This window comes from Juglans regia, chromosome 15, assembly GCF_001411555.2.
Source record: "Juglans regia cultivar Chandler chromosome 15, Walnut 2.0, whole genome shotgun sequence".
Taxonomy (NCBI): domain Eukaryota; kingdom Viridiplantae; phylum Streptophyta; class Magnoliopsida; order Fagales; family Juglandaceae; genus Juglans; species Juglans regia.
In genome coordinates, this window is record NC_049915.1 from 18,264,323 (window position 1) to 18,284,176 (window position 19,854).

At 34.3% G+C, this 19,854-nt stretch overlaps 1 protein-coding gene and 1 long non-coding RNA gene across 3 annotated transcripts; one reads left to right on the forward strand and one right to left on the reverse strand.

The window, feature by feature from the left end:
- Positions 1 to 286: 286 nt before the first annotated feature.
- LOC108993167 (sucrose transport protein SUC4-like) lies at positions 287 to 7,701 on the reverse strand. 2 transcript variants are annotated; one of them, XM_018967960.2, is made up of 6 exons: positions 7,089 to 7,701; positions 5,392 to 6,137; positions 3,779 to 3,842; positions 3,654 to 3,697; positions 1,385 to 1,544; positions 287 to 631 (listed from the first exon to the last, which is right to left on the reverse strand). In XM_018967960.2, exons 1-5 carry the CDS (start codon positions 7,570 to 7,572, stop codon positions 1,386 to 1,388), a joined length of 1,497 nt encoding a protein of 498 aa, XP_018823505.1. In that variant the 5' UTR covers positions 7,573 to 7,701; the 3' UTR covers positions 287 to 631; position 1,385. The 2 variants fall into 2 exon arrangements, with proteins under 2 accessions (XP_018823505.1, XP_018823504.1); XM_018967959.2 differs by having other exon boundaries at positions 287 to 993; positions 7,089 to 7,700.
- Positions 7,702 to 13,647: 5,946 nt separating this feature from the next.
- Positions 13,648 to 14,947, forward strand: LOC118344751. The gene is made up of 2 exons (XR_004798503.1): positions 13,648 to 14,583; positions 14,685 to 14,947. It is a non-coding gene; the product is annotated as an uncharacterized LOC118344751 (long non-coding RNA).
- Positions 14,948 to 19,854: the final 4,907 nt, after the last annotated feature.

Here is a 19,854-nt window from a genome sequence, read left to right on the forward strand (position 1 = left end):
TGAAGATGCTACTATGATCACGATAGATTAAAAGAATACCAACTTTTGCTTATCCTCTTTTCTCCTTTTCTAGAGAAAAGAAAAAAGAACAATGATGGATGATGTGCTAATATGGCATTAGAATTGCTTATAACACGTTTGCCATGTCGTGGTTCAAAATCTTTAGTCAGAAATGAACAAAAGGTACCCAAGAGAACAGAATTCAATATTTTTAAAGTCACATCTGAACAGTTGGAACTCAAGTGAGTCGTGTTTTCAAAAGCGTCACAGGCATTCGTAGCAAGCATTAATGGGAGCATTCAAAGCTGAAAACAAATTGATACTGATAAAGGGCAATAAACACAAGAATTTCTTCCAAGGTTCTGATGCAACCAAATAATAACAAAGAACACTCATGAACTTGAAGGAAACCTGCCGTAGAAAAATCACACCAGCTTTCCACTGAAAAAAGAAACAAGAATCAGAGCATAAAAGCGTATATGTCCATCAAGGTTTCAATCAGAGCATAATTCATATATTCATTGTTGGCCACCAAGCACACTTCACCATATCCATACAACAAATTCATGCACAGAATGCATGAGATTCCAAAAGAACGTCACTGAACCACAGAAGAATAATCACCCTTTCCCTGAAAGAAAGAAAGAAAGAAAGAAAAATAATTTTTCATGAGGAATAATTCCCAATTAAGGGACAACTTATCTTGGTTGGTAACGAATTAGTGTACAGAGTAATTTTGGAATCCAGCGCCATGGCAATTAGCCAGAAAGCAACATTTCTCCAAGGTGGGATTGATATTTGTTGAAGAAATTCTCCACTGATTGTAGATAACTTTGTCTCGCACAGCATGCATTTGGTGGGAGCTTTCAAGCATGTATGTATGAAAAACTACTGCTTCAAAAAATGACTTGTTTTCCATCTTTAATTTATGTATTTAGAATGTCCACTGATGCCCATTGTAAATGGGGACCGACCCATGCCTCCAGCCCAGACCTTACTTGCCATTATTGGAAAAAAAAAAAAAAAAAATTCATGACTCAGTCATGGGTTCTCATTAGTCATTAAGCTATAAACGACAAACAGTTTACACAGCTTCCAATCATTTCCTTAAAAAAAAAAAGATCACTGAAACTCGAATTATAGTCTAACTCTTAATTAACATGTCAACAACCAGTGAGACGAAACTTTAGGCGATTCAGAATATCTTAAAAAATATGAGATCAAATATTGAGAAAAAGAAAAAAGTAAGAGAGAAAGGCAAAGAGATTTATGGATAAAATGAACCGATTATTTGTATTTTTAATAGGAAGAGAAGTAACAATGGCTATGGGTACCAGTTAGCTTGATAAATAAGTTGTGGAAAAAGGCGGATACAACATGATACCTCATGTGAAGCCTCTGGGCTTCTGAGGACCAGATCGTGGAATAGCTAAGATGGCTATAAGTCCACTAGCAAATACTGCAAGTGCTGCCACGGCGAAGGCTGGAGAATTTCCACCACCAAATAGCTGATCCCATGGTCCAGCTCCCAGGGATACCACCACCTGCTCTCACCAATAAAAGATTCCACAATTTAAATGACTAAAGGAAAAGGCTGCCAGAGGCATTTTGCCACATTTTTATTCCTAGAATTACAGGATTTCACTCATAGACCAGGATATAGATTAAGAGTACGCAGCAGGGATAAACAACAGGTAAATAAGAGATCAAACCACATAACCAGATAGGGTGGTTAGCCACATGATTTTTCTCATAAATTATAGATGTTACTATCTCACCATGGGGCAATTTTGGCGGCAAAATTAGAGTGTCAAAATATGTGTGGACTCTGCCTTCAATAGACTTTAATGGAGAGCATTCCCCTGATAACTACGGAAGCTCTCAATATATGTGAGGTTCTTCATTGGATGTGAAACAGATCAGGCTTCAGAAAGGACAACATTGCCTTTGCAATAAAAGGGGTGTCTGATTAAATGAAAATAAACGAGAAGCAATATCTGCAAGTTCCCAACATTTCCTTCCATTCACACAATTTTTTTATGACATGATATGATGCTAGTTCCACATGGAAATTACTATAAGAACTAGTCTGGTTAAACTACTCTGGCATTCACATTTTCAACTTCATAGTAAATGATAGCTGCTTTCTGGAGACAATCTATTTGGTGACTGCAGCAAAAATTTTCAACTAGAAACTCAGAAAAAGAATACCAGAGTTCTATTAGCATGCATATTATCATCTGAAACTCACTTGTACGTGCAGGAAAGCGAGACAATATGTTAGAAAATTGAACATTAAAAAATGGAACACACACATATATAAGAAGCCAAAAATGATATAAATATTTTAGGAAATGAATGTTCAGAGAAATTATTTAAAATAACATGAGTTTTTTCATATGGGTTCCGATTTTTTTCAAAGGGCATTTGTGGGGCTTGCACACCTTAGGCCTGTGCCTATCATTAATCATATGTATAAAAGCAAAATGTGCATGCATCCTGTATGAGAAACCAAACTTCAAAACCTCCACACAGCCACTAAAATGCTCCACCAACCCTGGAACACATTCCATTATAAGATCCCAACAAAGCCACCTGCCACCAAAAAACTCACTTTTCATAATCCTCTGCTCCAGATGCACAACCACTAGGCCACCATGAATGACTGCCGTAAGTTCTAAGTTTAACTTTTAGCATCTACAGTATGATTAAATCCAGCCTGTCAGTTTTCTTTTCTTTCTTAACCCCAACGGGTTGACCCAAGTGGTGAAGACCTTGGTCTTGGGGTATCACTCCCTTCAAGGTCCAAGGTTAAATACCTCATAGGTGCAAACAATCCTTTGGGACCATATCCCCCGGTAAAAAGCTAATGATTTAACCAGTTCCATGTAGGGAAACTTCCGAGGCTGCGGTGCATGGGACTGGGTTTTACTCTGCAGGGGTGGGTCCGAAAGGCCTTGGAGAGGTTCCCCGACGTTAAAAAAAAAAAAAAAAAAATCTTTTCTTTCTTCTTTTTGCATGGTGAAGGGTGGTGAAGGGGGTGATTCTAAGTAATATGCTTTTATCGAGGGAAAATTAAAACTGAAACTTCAAAATGGAGGCTGCATTGACCTGGGTCACCATTTATGGAAGAAAGTGATAAATTGGTTGTATTTTCAAGGGAAAATATGTAATTAACCCCAAATCTAAAATTCATCCATTTCGAAGTTTTCTTTTTACCATAATGTATAATTAAAGACCAGAACAATGAAAAGATGGACTGAAATTAGTGAGCTCAACAAAATTGTATTAATTGTTAAATGGCCAAATGTAGAACACTAGAACTTGATTCATAAGTTAGTAAATACACGGAAAAACAAGCTTCCACATTATCAAATTGCATATCAGTTTTCTCATTTATACAACAACAAATAATGATCTGAAAAAGGAAAAAAATGAAGAAGAGAAAACTCATCATTTTGTGTTTTACGCAAGTGAGACAATCAGAGGAAAGGAACAACTTTCTTTGGTTATCTAGCTAACTACAAACATAATTGAGTTGCCATCAGATCATGCTGCTTTGACAGGGCCACTATGATGAAGATACAAGTAGATTATTTATGTAACAAGTAGGGCCAGATAAACACATAGAAAGAATAGAAGAGCATCCATACCTGTGGGATCACTATTGCCAGATTGAGGACACCCATGGATAATCCTGCAAGAACCAACCATTTAGATAAGCAGCACAGCACCCAGCATTTCAAGAAATTTTAGTGAAACCTCAAGACAAGCCCACCTTGGCCAAGTCCCAAAGACTCAATACGTGTGGATATCAATGCATATGGAACACTGTAAGTGATCTGCAATAAATATTCTAACAATCAATGCACAACCTGAGATCTTACATAATGCATAATTCTTATATTAACTATTTATGAGGCAGTTCTAACATATGATCATATGGGCAAAAGATAAAGAAACCACCGTGCAAGATGATCCCTTTTACTCCCACCATGTGTATAATGGTGTCCATGGAGAGAAAGAAATCAGTGTACTTTTGAGGATGTGGAAAAACTGTACCAGAGTTAAGGTCATTCTTTGTTGACACCTTGTATCATTGGATAACGACTTACCATGATGTTGCTCTTTCTATTTCAACTTTTCAGGATTTCTAGCACTTGTTCCTTTTGTTTGTTAAGAGGATTCATGTATACTTTGCGTGTCTGGGTATAACACACTCTCTCACTATCAATAAAACCTCAACTTACCTATAAAAAAAAAAACATACAATTTCACTCTAGAGACCCTACAGAAAATTTTTTATTTTCCCACACTAGGATACACTGGAGATATCATATAACCTAATGGTCATGTTTTAGCTGAAGAGCAAAACCAACTGGTGATTAAGGCCTGCATGCATAGGAATGGCGAAGCCAACATCTTTCCTTTTTCTTTTTGTTGGGGGGAGGGGATTAATGCCCACAATAAACACAAAGGTAACAAAACAGATTATTGAAGATTTATTTACTATTTTTTCAAAGAAAACAAAACTTGATGGACTAGATAAATTGAACCTAAAAGGAAAAAATTAATTTAATAATCATAATGTAAACAAAGAAAAAAAATTATGTGCATGAAATAAAATAGGTTTTGAAAGTTTCAAATATATTAACTTTCTATTAACATGGAACCAAAAATTACTATACTGAACCACAACTACATGTTTGGTCAACAACAAAAGGCAAGGAAAATATACACATTCTAAAATCTTAAATCATGGACAATAGTTCAAGATAGTAGCCTTCCATGGACTTTACCAAATTTTACTCTCTCATTAAAATATACAAAGCCATAAAAAAGCCTCAGATTTTTTGTTTCTATGGTGGCTTTTGGGTTTTAGAAAAAGAGTAATGGTACATCAACAAATTTTTTACAACTATTTCTCAACTCATTTTACAATCAATCAACACGATTATGCCACTTCATTAAAAATAAATTATAGTTTTACAAAACTACCCTCCATTTCATATAGAGTTGTAAAACAGTTTTAGAGGAGTTGCAAGCTGACGATTTTCCTCAGAAAAAAAAATATACATTTTTTGGTTTTTTAACCTGGGTTTTTCCAGATTGTGTAGGGATCCAACGGGTTCAAAAACCCAAAAAAAAAAAAAAGGTTTAAAGGGAGCCAGTGAAAGTTTTCTTCTGTAAGAAGACACCAAGATGATATCTTCACACTTTTTTGGAAGACCAAGGGGGTTTTCCAGAATTTTGGGTGCTATATAATTTATCTCCACCTAGCCCCACCAGTGTGCATGGGCCATATATTGCTTTATTCTAGAGTATGAATGGCTAGGAAATAAAAATAGGAAAAATTGTATTCCTTTTAGTGGAGAGAACTGCATGACATACCGCCAAAGGAACACCAAGAATTGCAAAAATCAGAAGTGCAGCAATTACAATGCCAGTGGGAGGCAAAGCATGGCCTTCAGAGTGATGACTATTTGCCACAAAGGTAAGTACCAATATTGCAAGAAAGCAGAGAGCCATGAAGATATTTGAAATTCCCCATACAAAACCGGTGCCCCACTTCCTGCACAGCTTCTCCATGAGCAACGACGTTATTCCTAGAACAACTGAATTCAACATAAGACCGAGCGCACCCATTCTAACTCCGGTACTATAATTCTGCCCCTCATTAGGCTTGCCGCCATAAATCTCCCGACCCATCCAATCAGTATCAAAAAGAAGAAATGGAAACCATCCAATCCAGGTCAAAGCAGTAACAAGCAAAATTACCCATATAGGCCCTGAAAAATATCTAAAAGTCCCAAACAGTTCCAAGAGAAAAGCTTCTTGAGCTTGACCCGAAGTTCCTGGAGCATCTTCAAGAAATGGTGTGGATCTGTCACTTGGACCTAGAGGCACTTCCTGAGCAGATGATATGCTTATGTATGTGGTAATTGCAATGCAGGCGATGTCAATAAAAAAAGCAGACTTGAGATTTGCGCAATTAGCATTGCATGCAGAGTTGAAAGTAAATGGAAAAATTTTGTACCATCCACTGTATGCTCCAGTGGCAAAGCCAAGAACATTACCAACAGCCATAAACAGAGAGAAATACGCATTCGCCACTCGAGTCCTTCGATAATCGTTTCCTAGCATGACAGGCATTAAGCAGAAGACAAATGTCAATTTGTTGTTTCTTTGTAGAAGTTTTTATCTTTTGATGCACTTAATCTTTTTCATACATTTTGTAGGTGTAACTGCTAAGTGGTGTTTCTGAAAGAATGAACCATATGGATGCACCATTAATAGTGGTATTCTACTGTCTGCCATGTAGATTGCAAGAAAAATGTCTCACAAGAAACACGTGATCTGGATGTGCTGCAGAACTCAACCGTCAACCTGAGTAATGAGTATAACTGAAACCATCCACAACCTTTACACTATGTGGCATTCCAATACAATCAGATACAACTTTGACCGAAGGAATACAGATCAATTTTATTTGCATGCTCAACATAAACAGGCGAAAGATTCTCCTTTCCTTTCCTTTCCTTTTTTTTTTTTTTTTTCCTCTCCTTGATAAATGTTTACCATCCTCAGCCGACAACAAGCAATTGGAAACATTCTGAGAGTTTCTACCACCTTGCGAGTATATTAATACAATCAAAGTCTAGTCCGAGAAGATTTTGGTACTTCGATTTCCGTAAAAGAGATCCATTAAGTGGTAAATCCTAATCCATATCGATCTAAGACAGAGTATCAATAATTAATAAGCATCCAAATCCACCCTACGATGCCTACCAAGTCCACTGTAAGCTTGTAACTGTACGGAACCAACAAATTAATGAGCAAAATTAATATTTTATATATCCATCGAACAACTTATTTCTTTTTTTTAATAATTTATTTTTGTTCGGCACACATCAGTTTCAAGGAGCACTGATAAAGTAGCATCCAACAAAGAACTCAGGAAAATCTTCGATCAAGCAGAGCTTTGAAGGGCACAGTTATTGATTTGCCACTGAAGACTCTCAGTTGCATGTTTGCAACGATTAAATTAAACGGATAGATAATAGGAAAAAAAATCCATGGTGATTTACCGGTAAGATCGGCGAGCAGAGCTCTACAAGGACCCTGAGTCATATTATTGGCCACATCCAGAATCCAAAATCCGAATACGAAAACAGCCACGGCTCTGGGCCTGACGTTGCCTCGGTCGCCGAGCAACCAGCCGATGTCTGCCGAGTGTCCGATTATGAGGACGGCGAAGGCGATCATAATTGCTCCGGCGAGGATGAAGGGCCTGCGGCGACCAAAGCGGCTGGTGCAGCGGTCACTCATGTGGCCGACCAGGGGCTGGACTAGGAGGCCAGAGAGCGGGCCGCAGAGCCATATTACGCTGGCCCAGGCGTGAGGGATCCCCAGCTCCTGCACGTAGGGAGTAAGCAGAGATAGCTGCAACGCCCAACCGAACTGAATCCCACACGCCACAGAAGCCACGCGCAGCAACCGCCTCAAGCGAATCCTAGCTACGACCGCCAGTGTAGCTCTTCCCCGATGGCGCTCCGCTTCAGGGTTCGCCATTTTGGTTTTGTTCTCTTCAGCTTTTTCGTTTTATTTTATTTTTTAATTTTCACTTTTCTTTGCTCTTTTCGGTCTGTAACAGTTTCTGGTAGAAGAGCGGGAGCTTGAGTTGGCGGTTTTGCGTGTCCGATTACATTTCGTCCAAGTCGTCATCATCCTCTGATTTTTTTTTTTTAATTTCTTTTGTCAAATGTGATTCCCCAAAAAATAATTTAGATATTTTGTCTATATTAACCTTTTTATGATTCAATTTAAATTAGAGATATTTATGTCTTGTTTAGACACGGAGAATATTTTCAGAATAATTTATTATTATTTATTATTTTATTATTATTTTTTACATATTTTTACTATTTTTTTTATAAGTACATACTTTTTATTATTATTTAATATTTTATTATTAATTTTTTATTATTATTAACATAATACCTGAAAATATCTCACTACTCAATCGTAGCTTTTAAATTATGATTGCATATTGCAGCTAGATAATTTGTAAATATTAATAAAAAAATAATAAATAATAATTAACTATTTATGAATAATATTAAAATAATTTATTTACCAAATATAGTATGAAATAATTTTAATTTATAAAACTATAATTGTGAATAAAAATAATTTTAATTTAAAAAAAAATGAAATTTGTAACTTTGCAGTTAGAATGTGAAGTCTCACACACTCTTTTTAAAAAATTTTAATATTTTTTTAATTTTAGAATATTTTTATTTAATATTTTTTCTCTTTTATTTTTCATAATATAATAAAAATATTTTAATTTTAATTATTATATTATTATTTATAAATAAGTAATGCTACATATAGTTGTTGAATACGTAAATATTACACAGTCGTTTTGAAAAAGAGTGAGGTCTATTATTAAAAAATTAATTTCTTTTCATGTGGATCTCATATTTATTATTTTTTTTTAAAACGATTGTATAATATTTACACATTTACGATTATAAGTATAATTTTTTTTTTATAGATACACTAAAATATTCTAAATTGGGGCGAGTTGTCGAAGAAGAAGAAGAGGAGCATAATAGCTGATCCAAATGGCTGCAGCATACAAAGATGTCATCATCTAACCCAGTCCCATGACACAAAACCTGGGACTTGTGTCTCTTATCCACCCTGAAAGTATAGAGAGCATGCTGACATTTTGTTCAAGGGGGATGCATCCATGCATATAGTTGTCGGCACATCTTCTAGTCTGACGACAGATGAACAGACATATATAAATATTCTTTTACAAAATTCACGGAAGAGGTGTATCCCCGTGATTGGTCGGAACGAAGTTACCAACCGTCGTATCCATTTTGCTAAATTATTTAGTAATTCCTTTTGACTATCGTCTTGTTTTAACCGATCTCAATATTGAAGTTTTTTTATGGATTGCGGTTTCAAGTATTGCTTCCATTAGACTTCTTATGTCAGGATATGCTCAATCGATTAGTTATGAAATACCATTAACTCTACGTGTATTATCAATATCTCTACGTGCGATTAGTTGAAACATAAACTTTTTCCTATTTCTTTCTTTCTAGTCTTTATAGAAAAAGAGGGGGAAAAAATTGCATGCATATCTTCATTTTTTATTCATTATTCGGATTAATGAATTAAATTAGATAGTTATATGAGTGAAAAAAAAAACAGCTATAGCTATATAATATATATATTCACAGTAAAATTTTTGAGTCTCGTCTTCAATGTATAAGAAGAATTAAAGAGTTGAACATAAATAAACAGAAGAAGAGACCGTTTACCCCAAGATTGGTTGATTAGTCATGTCATCCTAGCTTGAAGTGGGTTCAAAAAATCAACCTATTCAGTTTTCACTAGAGTTTGTATGTATTACCCTAAAGCGGGGGTTTTAGCAAAAATGAGTGGACGGTTAGAAACGCCAAAGTACGCAAAGGATTAGTAATAGAAATTGTGTAATTTATCCCAAATGACATTTACACATAATATAACAAGAATACTAATTGGGGCTTTAAGTTAGTAGAAATGATTAAGCAGTACTCCCCACGATTCCGATCCAGAGTATACTCCTATCCACTGATTCAAATAAATGACTATTGGAAACGAAATAATCCTTTATTTTGTAAGCTCCCCCCTTTTTTTTTCAGAAAAGAAAGAAGAATAGGAATGAAAAAAAAAAATAGAAAGAATACAATTAAAAAAAAAAAGATCTATTTTTTTTTCTTTCGTATATGGATAGTCATAGAGATAGAATTAGTGTCATAATTTATCAACTAAACTAATAGAATATCTCATTTTTTTTTCATAATTAAAAATGACGGGTTATTGATATTTCTACAAGCAGTATTTTATTGAAGACTTAAAGTTATTACTCAACAAATAAAATTTTAAATTATTTATTAAAATCTTAAAAATTATTCATTAAATAAAGGATAAGATCAATTCAGACGTAGTTTTTATTATTATTATTATTATATAACAGACAGAATTTAAGCGGTCTAATTCAGGGCCTTTGTTAAATTTGGAACCTATCTATCCTATAAATATATCAAGATAAATAATACCGACTCGGTCCTTAAATTTATTTATGCCCTAAGGGAGCCGTATGAGGTGAAAATCTCATGTACGGTTCTGTAATAGCGATGGTAACAGTGATGTTATCACCGACTATGATTATCTAACAGTTTAAGTACAGTTGATATAGTTGAGGCTCAATCAAAATATGATTTTTTGGGGTGGAATTTGTGGCGTCAACCTATAGAGTTTATCGTTTTTCTAATTTCTTCCCTAGCAGAATGTGAGAGATTACCTTTTGATTTACCAGAAGCAGAAGAAGAATTAGTAGCAGGTTATCAAACCGAATAATAATTAAGTTAGTAAGTATGGAAATTGGAAAGGTTGTCTTTTAATGATTATTAACATATCTATATATCTTGGTGACCTTTCCCATTCTAGTTGAAATAGATAGAACCATGTTTTGGAATCATTTGTTTTTGTTTTTTTAGTGGGCCATTGTTTGTTTCCGATTGCCTCTTATTAGATTAATTGACTAGCCGACACATGAGGATATATGATCCTAAAATAATATCTATAAATCATATAATCTATAGTTTTCATAGCATTATTCAAGTCTATAAAAATAGTATTATCAGTAGACGTCGAGCACAACATCTACGTATGATAGGATTAATAAGTGGGCTACATTTTTCTATTCTAATTCATTAACTTTGTATGAGATTGTATCAAGTTTGCGTATTGTAACAAAATTGTAAGTTTTTTTTTTTTTAATAGAATATATACTTCATTCATTCGTGAAAGCAAAGTTACAGGTGTGACTTGATACATACAGAAAAAATCTCAGATTACAAGGCAACTACTCACAATTAGGGCTCGACCAGTACACAAATTTTATTGTAACTGGTATGGTCTTAACTTTTATAACTCTCTACAGACAAACTGTCTGAGAGATTACACTCTGCCTAAAACAGAGATTTCAAATCTCACCTCTAGAGGAGGAGAGGACTTTCACTCTCTGAACAAAATGTCCATGTGACTATTTCTTTTTTATTTTTACCTAAACAAAAAGAAATAACAATAGACATAAAAATAGATGTGAAAATGATGAATTACAACTGTAGATCTAAATTTTCAACTTAAAAGAAAACAAAATGCAAGAAATAAAGATACTGTAGTGGCATGTGAGGGACATGCGTCATGCTAAGAGTGTGGCGGCCAATCGAGTTTGGTTCGTAAATAAATCGATCCTAACTAATTCAATTTATTTAATTAAGAGAAATTTTTTAATTATAAAAAAATTTCACAAAAATAAATTTTCAAACTAACGTAATTTGATATTATATGTTATATTATAAAACAATGGCACTCCTCTTTAATTAAACACGTTAAATATTTTAAATTTATGTTGAATTTGCAAACATATTGACTTTTAACTATTAGGTACACACTGTACACATTAAAAGAGGAAGGAGGTTTTTATGAGGATTTACGCGTGGAAAGTTTGGTGTACTTAAAGCATCACAGGCTTTCATTCAAAACAGAATAAAACAGGCCTAGGAACTAACTTGTTTGGGCTTTGCCAATACGCAAAAATCCATGTCATTTTTTTTTGTGAATAGGAAGCTAGTCCAATCAACTTAACCCAAGGGCTTGTTTACCATACTTGCATTGAGAAGTACTAGATCTAGATGAAGATCATCTAAAAACAAATTTATACAATGATGTTGTTTGATATGCTGATCTACTTTACAATAGATAATGCTTTATAATTTGACGTATTATATCAAGACATGTCAATTTATAAGTTTACTCTTATAAAATTTCAGAATAAATCAAGTATTTCTTATTCGAATTTGACTCCCAAAATATTGCACTAATGACATTGACAGCCATGGCATTAGAGGAAAAACTATAGATGTAATTAGGGACGAAGCCCGGATTATAAGTTTGGAGAAGCCGGATACTTTTAGGGTTAGAATAAATAGTTGAATTGAAAATATTTAGAAACACCTTTAACAAATTGATAAAAAAAAATCAAGTAAAAAATAAGGAAAAAAATAAATTTCAAACTTGCATTCTTCCATAAAATATCAATAGTTTTACATTTAAACTTTTCATATGTTGCAATTAAGAAAAGAGGTTGAACCGGAAATGATCTATATAGGAATTATAAAAAAAAAAAAGGGGTAATATATGTAAACTATGAACTAAGTTTTTTATTTTGTTGAATAATGTATATAAGTAACGTCAAATATTTAAAGTTTTTAAGTAGCGCAATTACATATTGTATAGCCAACTTTCCGGTGAACGTGAGGTTTTTTATTAAATATGTTTCACCCAGTTAATTATAAACTTTAAAAGAGAAATAATCTAATGTGAATGTTATATTCTAATTCAATTACTTGAAATAAAACAGAAAAACAAAATGTAGTAACCATAAAATTTTAAATGAGACCAAATCCTAATTTGATTAGATGTAAGAAAGATCTATTAATAAATTGTTGACAATTTGCATGGCACCCCTTAAGACTGGCCATTTAAGAGCATTTGACTAGTGGACAAGAACAAAAACAAAAGTATAAAAAACTAAGGGAGATATTATACAAATTAGACAAAGGTTATGTGAGGACCCAAGTTTGCTATTGTGTGTGTGTTTTCCTTTGAGAAGTCTAAGTGGTTTTATAAGTGGGTTTTTATTTTTGGTGTGACATGGGTGCAAAATTCGGGCCCAGCCCGTGTGCATGTGAGCCCAAGATCTGGAAGCAAACCCAGCCCCTCCTCTCTTGCAAAACGGCAGCATTTTGGGACTAGGGTTTTAACCCTAGTCTTCATCTCTTTCTTTCCCCCATCCCCACCCCTAGCATCGCACAACCCTTCTCTGCCTCCCTTTCTAATTTTTTTTTTTCGTTTCTCTTCCCTCTAGTAGGTAGTAGCTACGCCACCACCCGAATCCACCACCATGTCGACTCCACGTGTTGACATGGTTTGTGCTTTCCGTGCCACCATTAGACCACTGCCTATCGTCCCCCGTCGTTATCTAGTCTGGACACCAAGAGCCCCTCTTCTGTGGCATGCGCACCACCTGGTGTGCCCAATCACCGCCGATGGTGAGGTTTGTCGCGAGTGGGTCATTCGGCCTATTTATAGGCCGAGCCTCTTCCCCTTCGAAAGCAACCCAAAAACACCCTCTCCTCCTCTCAAATATTGTCTCATCATCTTCCTCAACTCTAGATCTGCCTTCATGTAGCTTTAAGAGAAGTTTTTTCCAGCACCGCCACGAGCCACCACTCCTAGTCATGTTCAAGCGGTCGGTTGACCACCCCCTGGCCTTCCCCTTCCCATTCCTGACTTCTTCCTCCCTTGATTTCACCAAGCCCCGTGAGCTAAAGCTCACTCTAGCCACTACTCCACCGTGCTCCACCACCTTTCGCCACGAGTTTCCCTTCCTCCACCATACATTTACGTCGGATTTGCCACCCTTTAGTTTTCCTCAGTTGTAGATCTCTCTGTCTTGTCAAGGTCTGCCACTACCTCCACCGCATCGCTACCTTTGTAAGCTGTGTGTCCGTAAGTGTTTTTTTTTTTTTTTTTTTTTTTTAAATTTTATAGTTGGCATTATTAGTTATTGGCATATTTTTCCCACTCACATTGATGCTTATGCAAGCACACTCACGGGGTCTCTTAGATGGCATGCGCGATCATATATAATTTTCGTTCTGCGTGGTAAGTAAATTTTTAAATCAACCATTGAATTTCTAACTTGAAAAAAATGACACTGAACGTTGATGCAGTCTGGTTGTGAAGGAAAAAGGTCGGGGTCCTTGTGGAGCGTTAGGTTATATTATTGTAGTTGGTGATGAATGTCGGCCAAGGGCTTAGTGGAGCATTGAGAATCGCATGTAGCTTGAAAAATTGTGAAATTATTGGAGCTGTGACAACTGTGATGTCTATGTGATGAACTGTATGTTGTTTTATTTGTACTATGTCATGCCATCCAATAACTGCTAGTCATGCATCTGGATTTTTATTGTTATTGCTTGTCATGATTATATTAATTGTGCTATGTCATGTGGTTATGCTATAAAATTGGAAAAATTGGGATTTTTGGTGTTATAACAAAAAAAATAAAATGATTTTATGGGTACGTGTGTATCACAACCCCAAGTCGAGATGGAGTATTATCTTGGTGGAGTTCCTTTAGTCACTTGAGAGTGTGTTAAATTGAGTGACGTCTCTTGAGCTGTCATCGGATGATAGCAGGCTTGGCCAAGACGATAAAATTCTTGGTACAACTTCATGGCCCCTTTGTTGGCGTGGGTTAAAGGATGTCTGGTTACTTACGCGTTGGGCGTGGAGCTGGGCATCACTCGTTACGAAGTTAGGACTGTTCATTCAGGCTGCGTATTTCCCCGACTTGGTTTGGAACCCGAAAAATCAAATTTTTGTTTCGAGTTCAGGCCTGGAACAATTCAAGGCCAGAACCCGGGTTGCAAAATCTAGATACACTAGGTTCGAGTTTACAACCCGGTACTCGGTTTTCTTTTCCTCCTCATCCTCCTCCTTTAGTTTGAATGTTTTGTTGTTTCTTTTTTGTACGCCAATTATTGTAGGCTAGGAAGGTGCATCCACATTCTCTATGCTACGGGGCTACAACTGTTGGCTGGCACTAAAAGGGAACTGGGAAGCAGAACCTTTTCTTGATTTCTTCTGCCATATATGTTTGCAGTCTCGAGGAAATAGTTTGAGAGATAGAGGTGGTTGATTGACCTATGACTGTCTTCTATCATTAAAGAATGAAAAGACCAGTCCATGAGTTTCCTTTTGATCAAGTCATCAAAGATATGAAAATTTGAACCCATTTCTTGGTCTTCCATTCTCAGCAAAGTAACTACACGCTAAAGTAATTACATGTTGTCTTCCAACATTAAATGAATTAATCGATACAACAAAAACAACAAGACAAACCCTGAGATCGAGAGTACGTGACCAAGCAATCAACAAAGAAACTTGTTCTTATAATAGTGATAAATATTATAATGATTTTATTTTTTATTTATATTTAATAGTGATAAATATTATAGTAATTTTATTTTTTATTTATATTTAATAGTGATAAATATTATAGTGATTTTATTTTTTATTTATATTTAATAGTGATAAATATTATAGTGAATTTATTTTTGAGAATGTTTGTGAATAGTTATGAGTAGATATTGAAGTGGGTTTGTGGGTCCCATTGAGAATATTTTGAATTGTTTAGATGTATGAAGTATGTTAAGTTATTGACTTTTTTATAGATAATTGAAAAATGTGTGGGTCCAATCAATGATTGATTTTTTTTAATGATGATTTTATTTATATATAATAGTAATAAATATTATAGTGATAAATATTATAGTGATTTTTGGAGAGACTTTAGTACGAAGATGGTTCACTATGTTTGGCATGTGGAGTATTTTCATTCGTACGAGAATATTTGAAAAGTGTTGAGATATTTTCGCTACCCAAATGTAGCCGCGTTGGAGTGCGTGACCCAAGTGGCCATCACTCCAATATCGCAACTCTTATCAAATCACACGTGGGGGTCGAGGGTGCTACAAGTTATAATATATATATATATATATATTATTTTTTTGTATGTGAGACTTCTACATCAATGATGTGTGTAATATTGTGAAGGGGTAAAATGCCTACATCCCATAAATTGGATCCAGCCTACCAATCTATCACTAGAGACAAAAGAGAGACAAGAAAATAGATAAGAGGGAGACAAGAGGGATATAAGGGCTATAAAATGTCATAGGGTCAGGAAAAAAAAGTAAAGAGTTCACGCAAGAGAGACATGCCACATTATGACAGTCTGACATCTGCAATAAAGGGTCAAACAACGTATAAAAAGGGGAGCCCATACAACATCAAAGAGATCTTTTTTACTCCTCACACCGACTGAACGCTTCCTTAATCAGATCTTCTTATTCAGCAGCCTTTCGAGGAAGACAACGCCTCCAATAGAAAGAGCTACAACCATCTCTATACAATGAGATATGAGGATCCATGGGTGACTGTAAATATATATATTATAGTGGAAACTCTCCTCCTCAAACCCCATGTGGACGTAGGCCTATTGCCGAATCACGTAAATGTTGGTATCCATCTCTTTTTACTTTCCTGCACTTATTCACTGTCATAGACATACAAACTGCCACTATACAGCCTTACTGGAACACTGTCGGGAGCTCCAAATAACACATATTGAAGCACTGTCGGGGTAGAGTTACCCTGGCCCACGAAACACGAAATCAACAAATATGTTATAAACATCCTTATGAAATAGATTTTTCATAATTTATTAAATTTCTTTTGCAGCGGATTAGTGAAGGGATTCAAATGAATTTGACCAATGCAATACCATGGTAGAGCATTACGTAATTACTAATTAAGGGCCACAAAATTAATATGCCTGTCGTTTAGATACATAAGCAAGTTCGAAGTCACGAGGATGGACTGTCGAATACCGATATACATCGTACCTATAGACATCAATGGGCCAAATCAAACTCTTTTAAGATCTGTTTAAGATCTTTGGACTTGCCAACAAGTAAAATTCTTCTAAATTTGTCTACAATATAGCAGATAATTTTCATCTACACTAATAAATTTTCCTTCTATATTTTCTCCAAACATAAAATATATTACTTTAATACAAACAAAAATTGATTTTTTTTTTCTCAAAAAAAAAAGGTAAAGACCGGGATGGCGTGGCCACCCACAAGGTGGTTGACAGTGCTCACCCACCCACGAGGTGGCCACTCTCCACCCATGAGGTGGTTGATGGTGCTCACCCACCCACGAGGTGGCCACTCTCGATTTTAGCTGCTTGAGGGGTGGTCCAGATCATATGGTGACCTAAATTTTTTTTTTTTTAAAAAATTGTTTTCTATTTAGAATTTTTTAAAAAAAACTTACAAATTCGTTTTATAAATATGTTTAAAGGTGGGATCTACACATAACGAAAACCTATAGCTTCGTTTGGTTCCTAAACATCTCTCAACTCATCTCAACTCATCATTATAACTTTTTCAAATTCCAATATAAAATATAATAAACAATTCAACTTTTTTAAATTTCAAAATAATAATAATATTAAAAAATAATATTCTAACAATATTTTATCATCTCAACTCAACTCACTTCAACATCCAAACGCTACCATAATCTTTAATCTTAGAGAAATGATAGTTGTAGTTGTCAGTGCGCAAGCATCGCGTAATCACTTTGAAAAAAGTGAATATATATATACGGGACTTAAATGAAAAAAAATTAATTTTTTAATAGTAGACCTCACTCTTTTTCAAAGCGACTGTACGGTACTTGTGCACTCTACTACTACATGTAGCATTACTCTTAATCTCATTATCTCCATTACTTCACTATTCATCAAAAACTTCGAAAATTCTCCCATCCAACATGCATTAAGGCTATTATTTTTTATAAGAAAATATTTATTTATAACTCGCTTATTGACGCCTAACACATCATTATATAGATACTATTTCGTCTTAGATGGTATAAAAAATATCAATATTTTAATTTTTCCATCGATGTAATGATCAATCCGATGTAATGATCAATCCTATAATAAGTGGAATTTATCCTGTTTTCATTGATCATTCTGTATCGTGACGACCGAGACACCGGAATAGATCTACACTGATCAAAGTGTTTAAATTTTAAGGGCATGTTTGTACGGGCAAAGAATTTTCAGAATTATTCAAACAAAAAATACTTTTCAATTTTAAATTTTCATTTTCAAACATTACTCAAATATAAAATAATTTTCAATTTCAAATTTTCATCTAATTATTCTCTAATCTTTATCCAAGCACAAAAATCAATACATTTTTTATAAACTTCAAAGCAAAACATAAAAATCATTACAAATTTTACAAATTTCTAAAAAAAATAATATTCAAACTTTATATTCAAACATTTTTTTTAATTTTATAATATCTTTATTCATTTTATTCTCTCATTTTTTAAAAATCAATAAAACATTCTCATTCAAATCATTTCGCTGTTATTTACAAAATTATATTTTTTCAATTTTTTTTCTTGGAGTCTCTAAGCATCAATAAAATATTCTCGTTCAAATTATTTTGTTACTATTTATAAAATTATTATAGAGTAAGTAATTTCGAAACATGCCTTTAAAAGCCCCCTTTTGGAATAAAATATTCTCGTTCAAATTATTTTGTTACTATTTATAAAATTATTATAGAGTAAGTAATTTCGAAACATGCCTTTAAAAGCCCCCTTTTGGTTTTAGAAAGCGAGGAAAAGCAAGTGTTTAGGGATAAGGTGTGTAGAGTGCAGTACTTTTCATGAGGAAGTGAGTTAGTAAACGGCACAATCTGATTGGTGAAGATTGGTCAACAGTGGGCTGTGACACAACCTACACTCATGAACAATTATTTATAAGGCTAATTAAGTGGGCATGAATGGCCAACAAACATTGTTTTGTTTGATTTTCAAAAAAAAAAAAAAAAAAAAAAAACATTGTTTTGTTTGGTTATGTGAAATAGTACCAAACATGAGAGATTGATGGATCTAATGCCAAGCAGACATGCACTTCTCTTACTTTTTGTCTTCTTTTTTCCTCTCACTCTCCCCTTAGCAAAACAAACAAAATGAGATCCTTTTTATCCAAACACTTTCTAATATATTAAAGCGAGAGAATCTCATTGTATTAGATGCTGCTTGTGGATAATGTCATGAGCATCAACATTAAATACACAGTAATTCTCTTATTATAATCCCCTAGCGACGGTTCTAAAAAATGTATAAAATCGGATTGAATTGGACCGGTTACAGTCCTCCTACGTACCTAACACAAGATAATTGTGCTTGTCATATTAGGTGTTTCTTGTCATATTGGAAAATGATGCACTAAAATTGATTGCTTTGAAATATCGACCAAATTTTCGAGAAAGACTCATAAACATGTTGGAGACAGGTCACCCCATATGTAGCTTCTAGAAATGGCATCGTTTTCAAACCTTCCAATTATAGCACATAGATTGGGCCAGCTGAAATATATTGATATTCTTGTATTTCACTTTCCCTTTTGAAATATATTTTATTTTCTTAGAAACATGATATATCATTGCTAATTTTGAACAAAATTATAATAATAATAATTAAAAAAAAAAAAAAAACTTAATCCCTTGGCCCTTACCAATCCTTTCCCCATTTATCCTAACTTGGGTACAAATTATCAAAGCAAAATAAATGTATAAGCAAAATAAATGCATGCACAAAAGCCTTACACAAATTCATGGTCTTGGATCTCTCTCTCTCTCTCTCTCTATGTGAAAGTTCTTTTCGAAACAATTTATCTACTTGAAAAATACTTTAGCCACATATGTATTATATAGAAGTAAACACACAAATTGATGTGATTTGATGTGGTACGTCAGATTGTAAAGTTACTTTTATTATAAAATAGATTTAATAGATTCTATAAAATCATATCAGTTTATGATTTTATTTAATGTAATCTTTTTATGTTTGTAACAGTTCTGTATCTACTTTGCCATGATTCAAGTACTTGTGGATCTTTTCCCTTTTATCGTTTGCCCATAACCTCCATTCTTCACTCACAACAAATGATTCCCTTAGCGCTTTCTCATGTACTTTTTCAAGAACGATAATTATTTTTTATTTTAAATCTTGTCATCACTAGTTACCCTTGTGAATATATCATATCTTAAATGGACAACA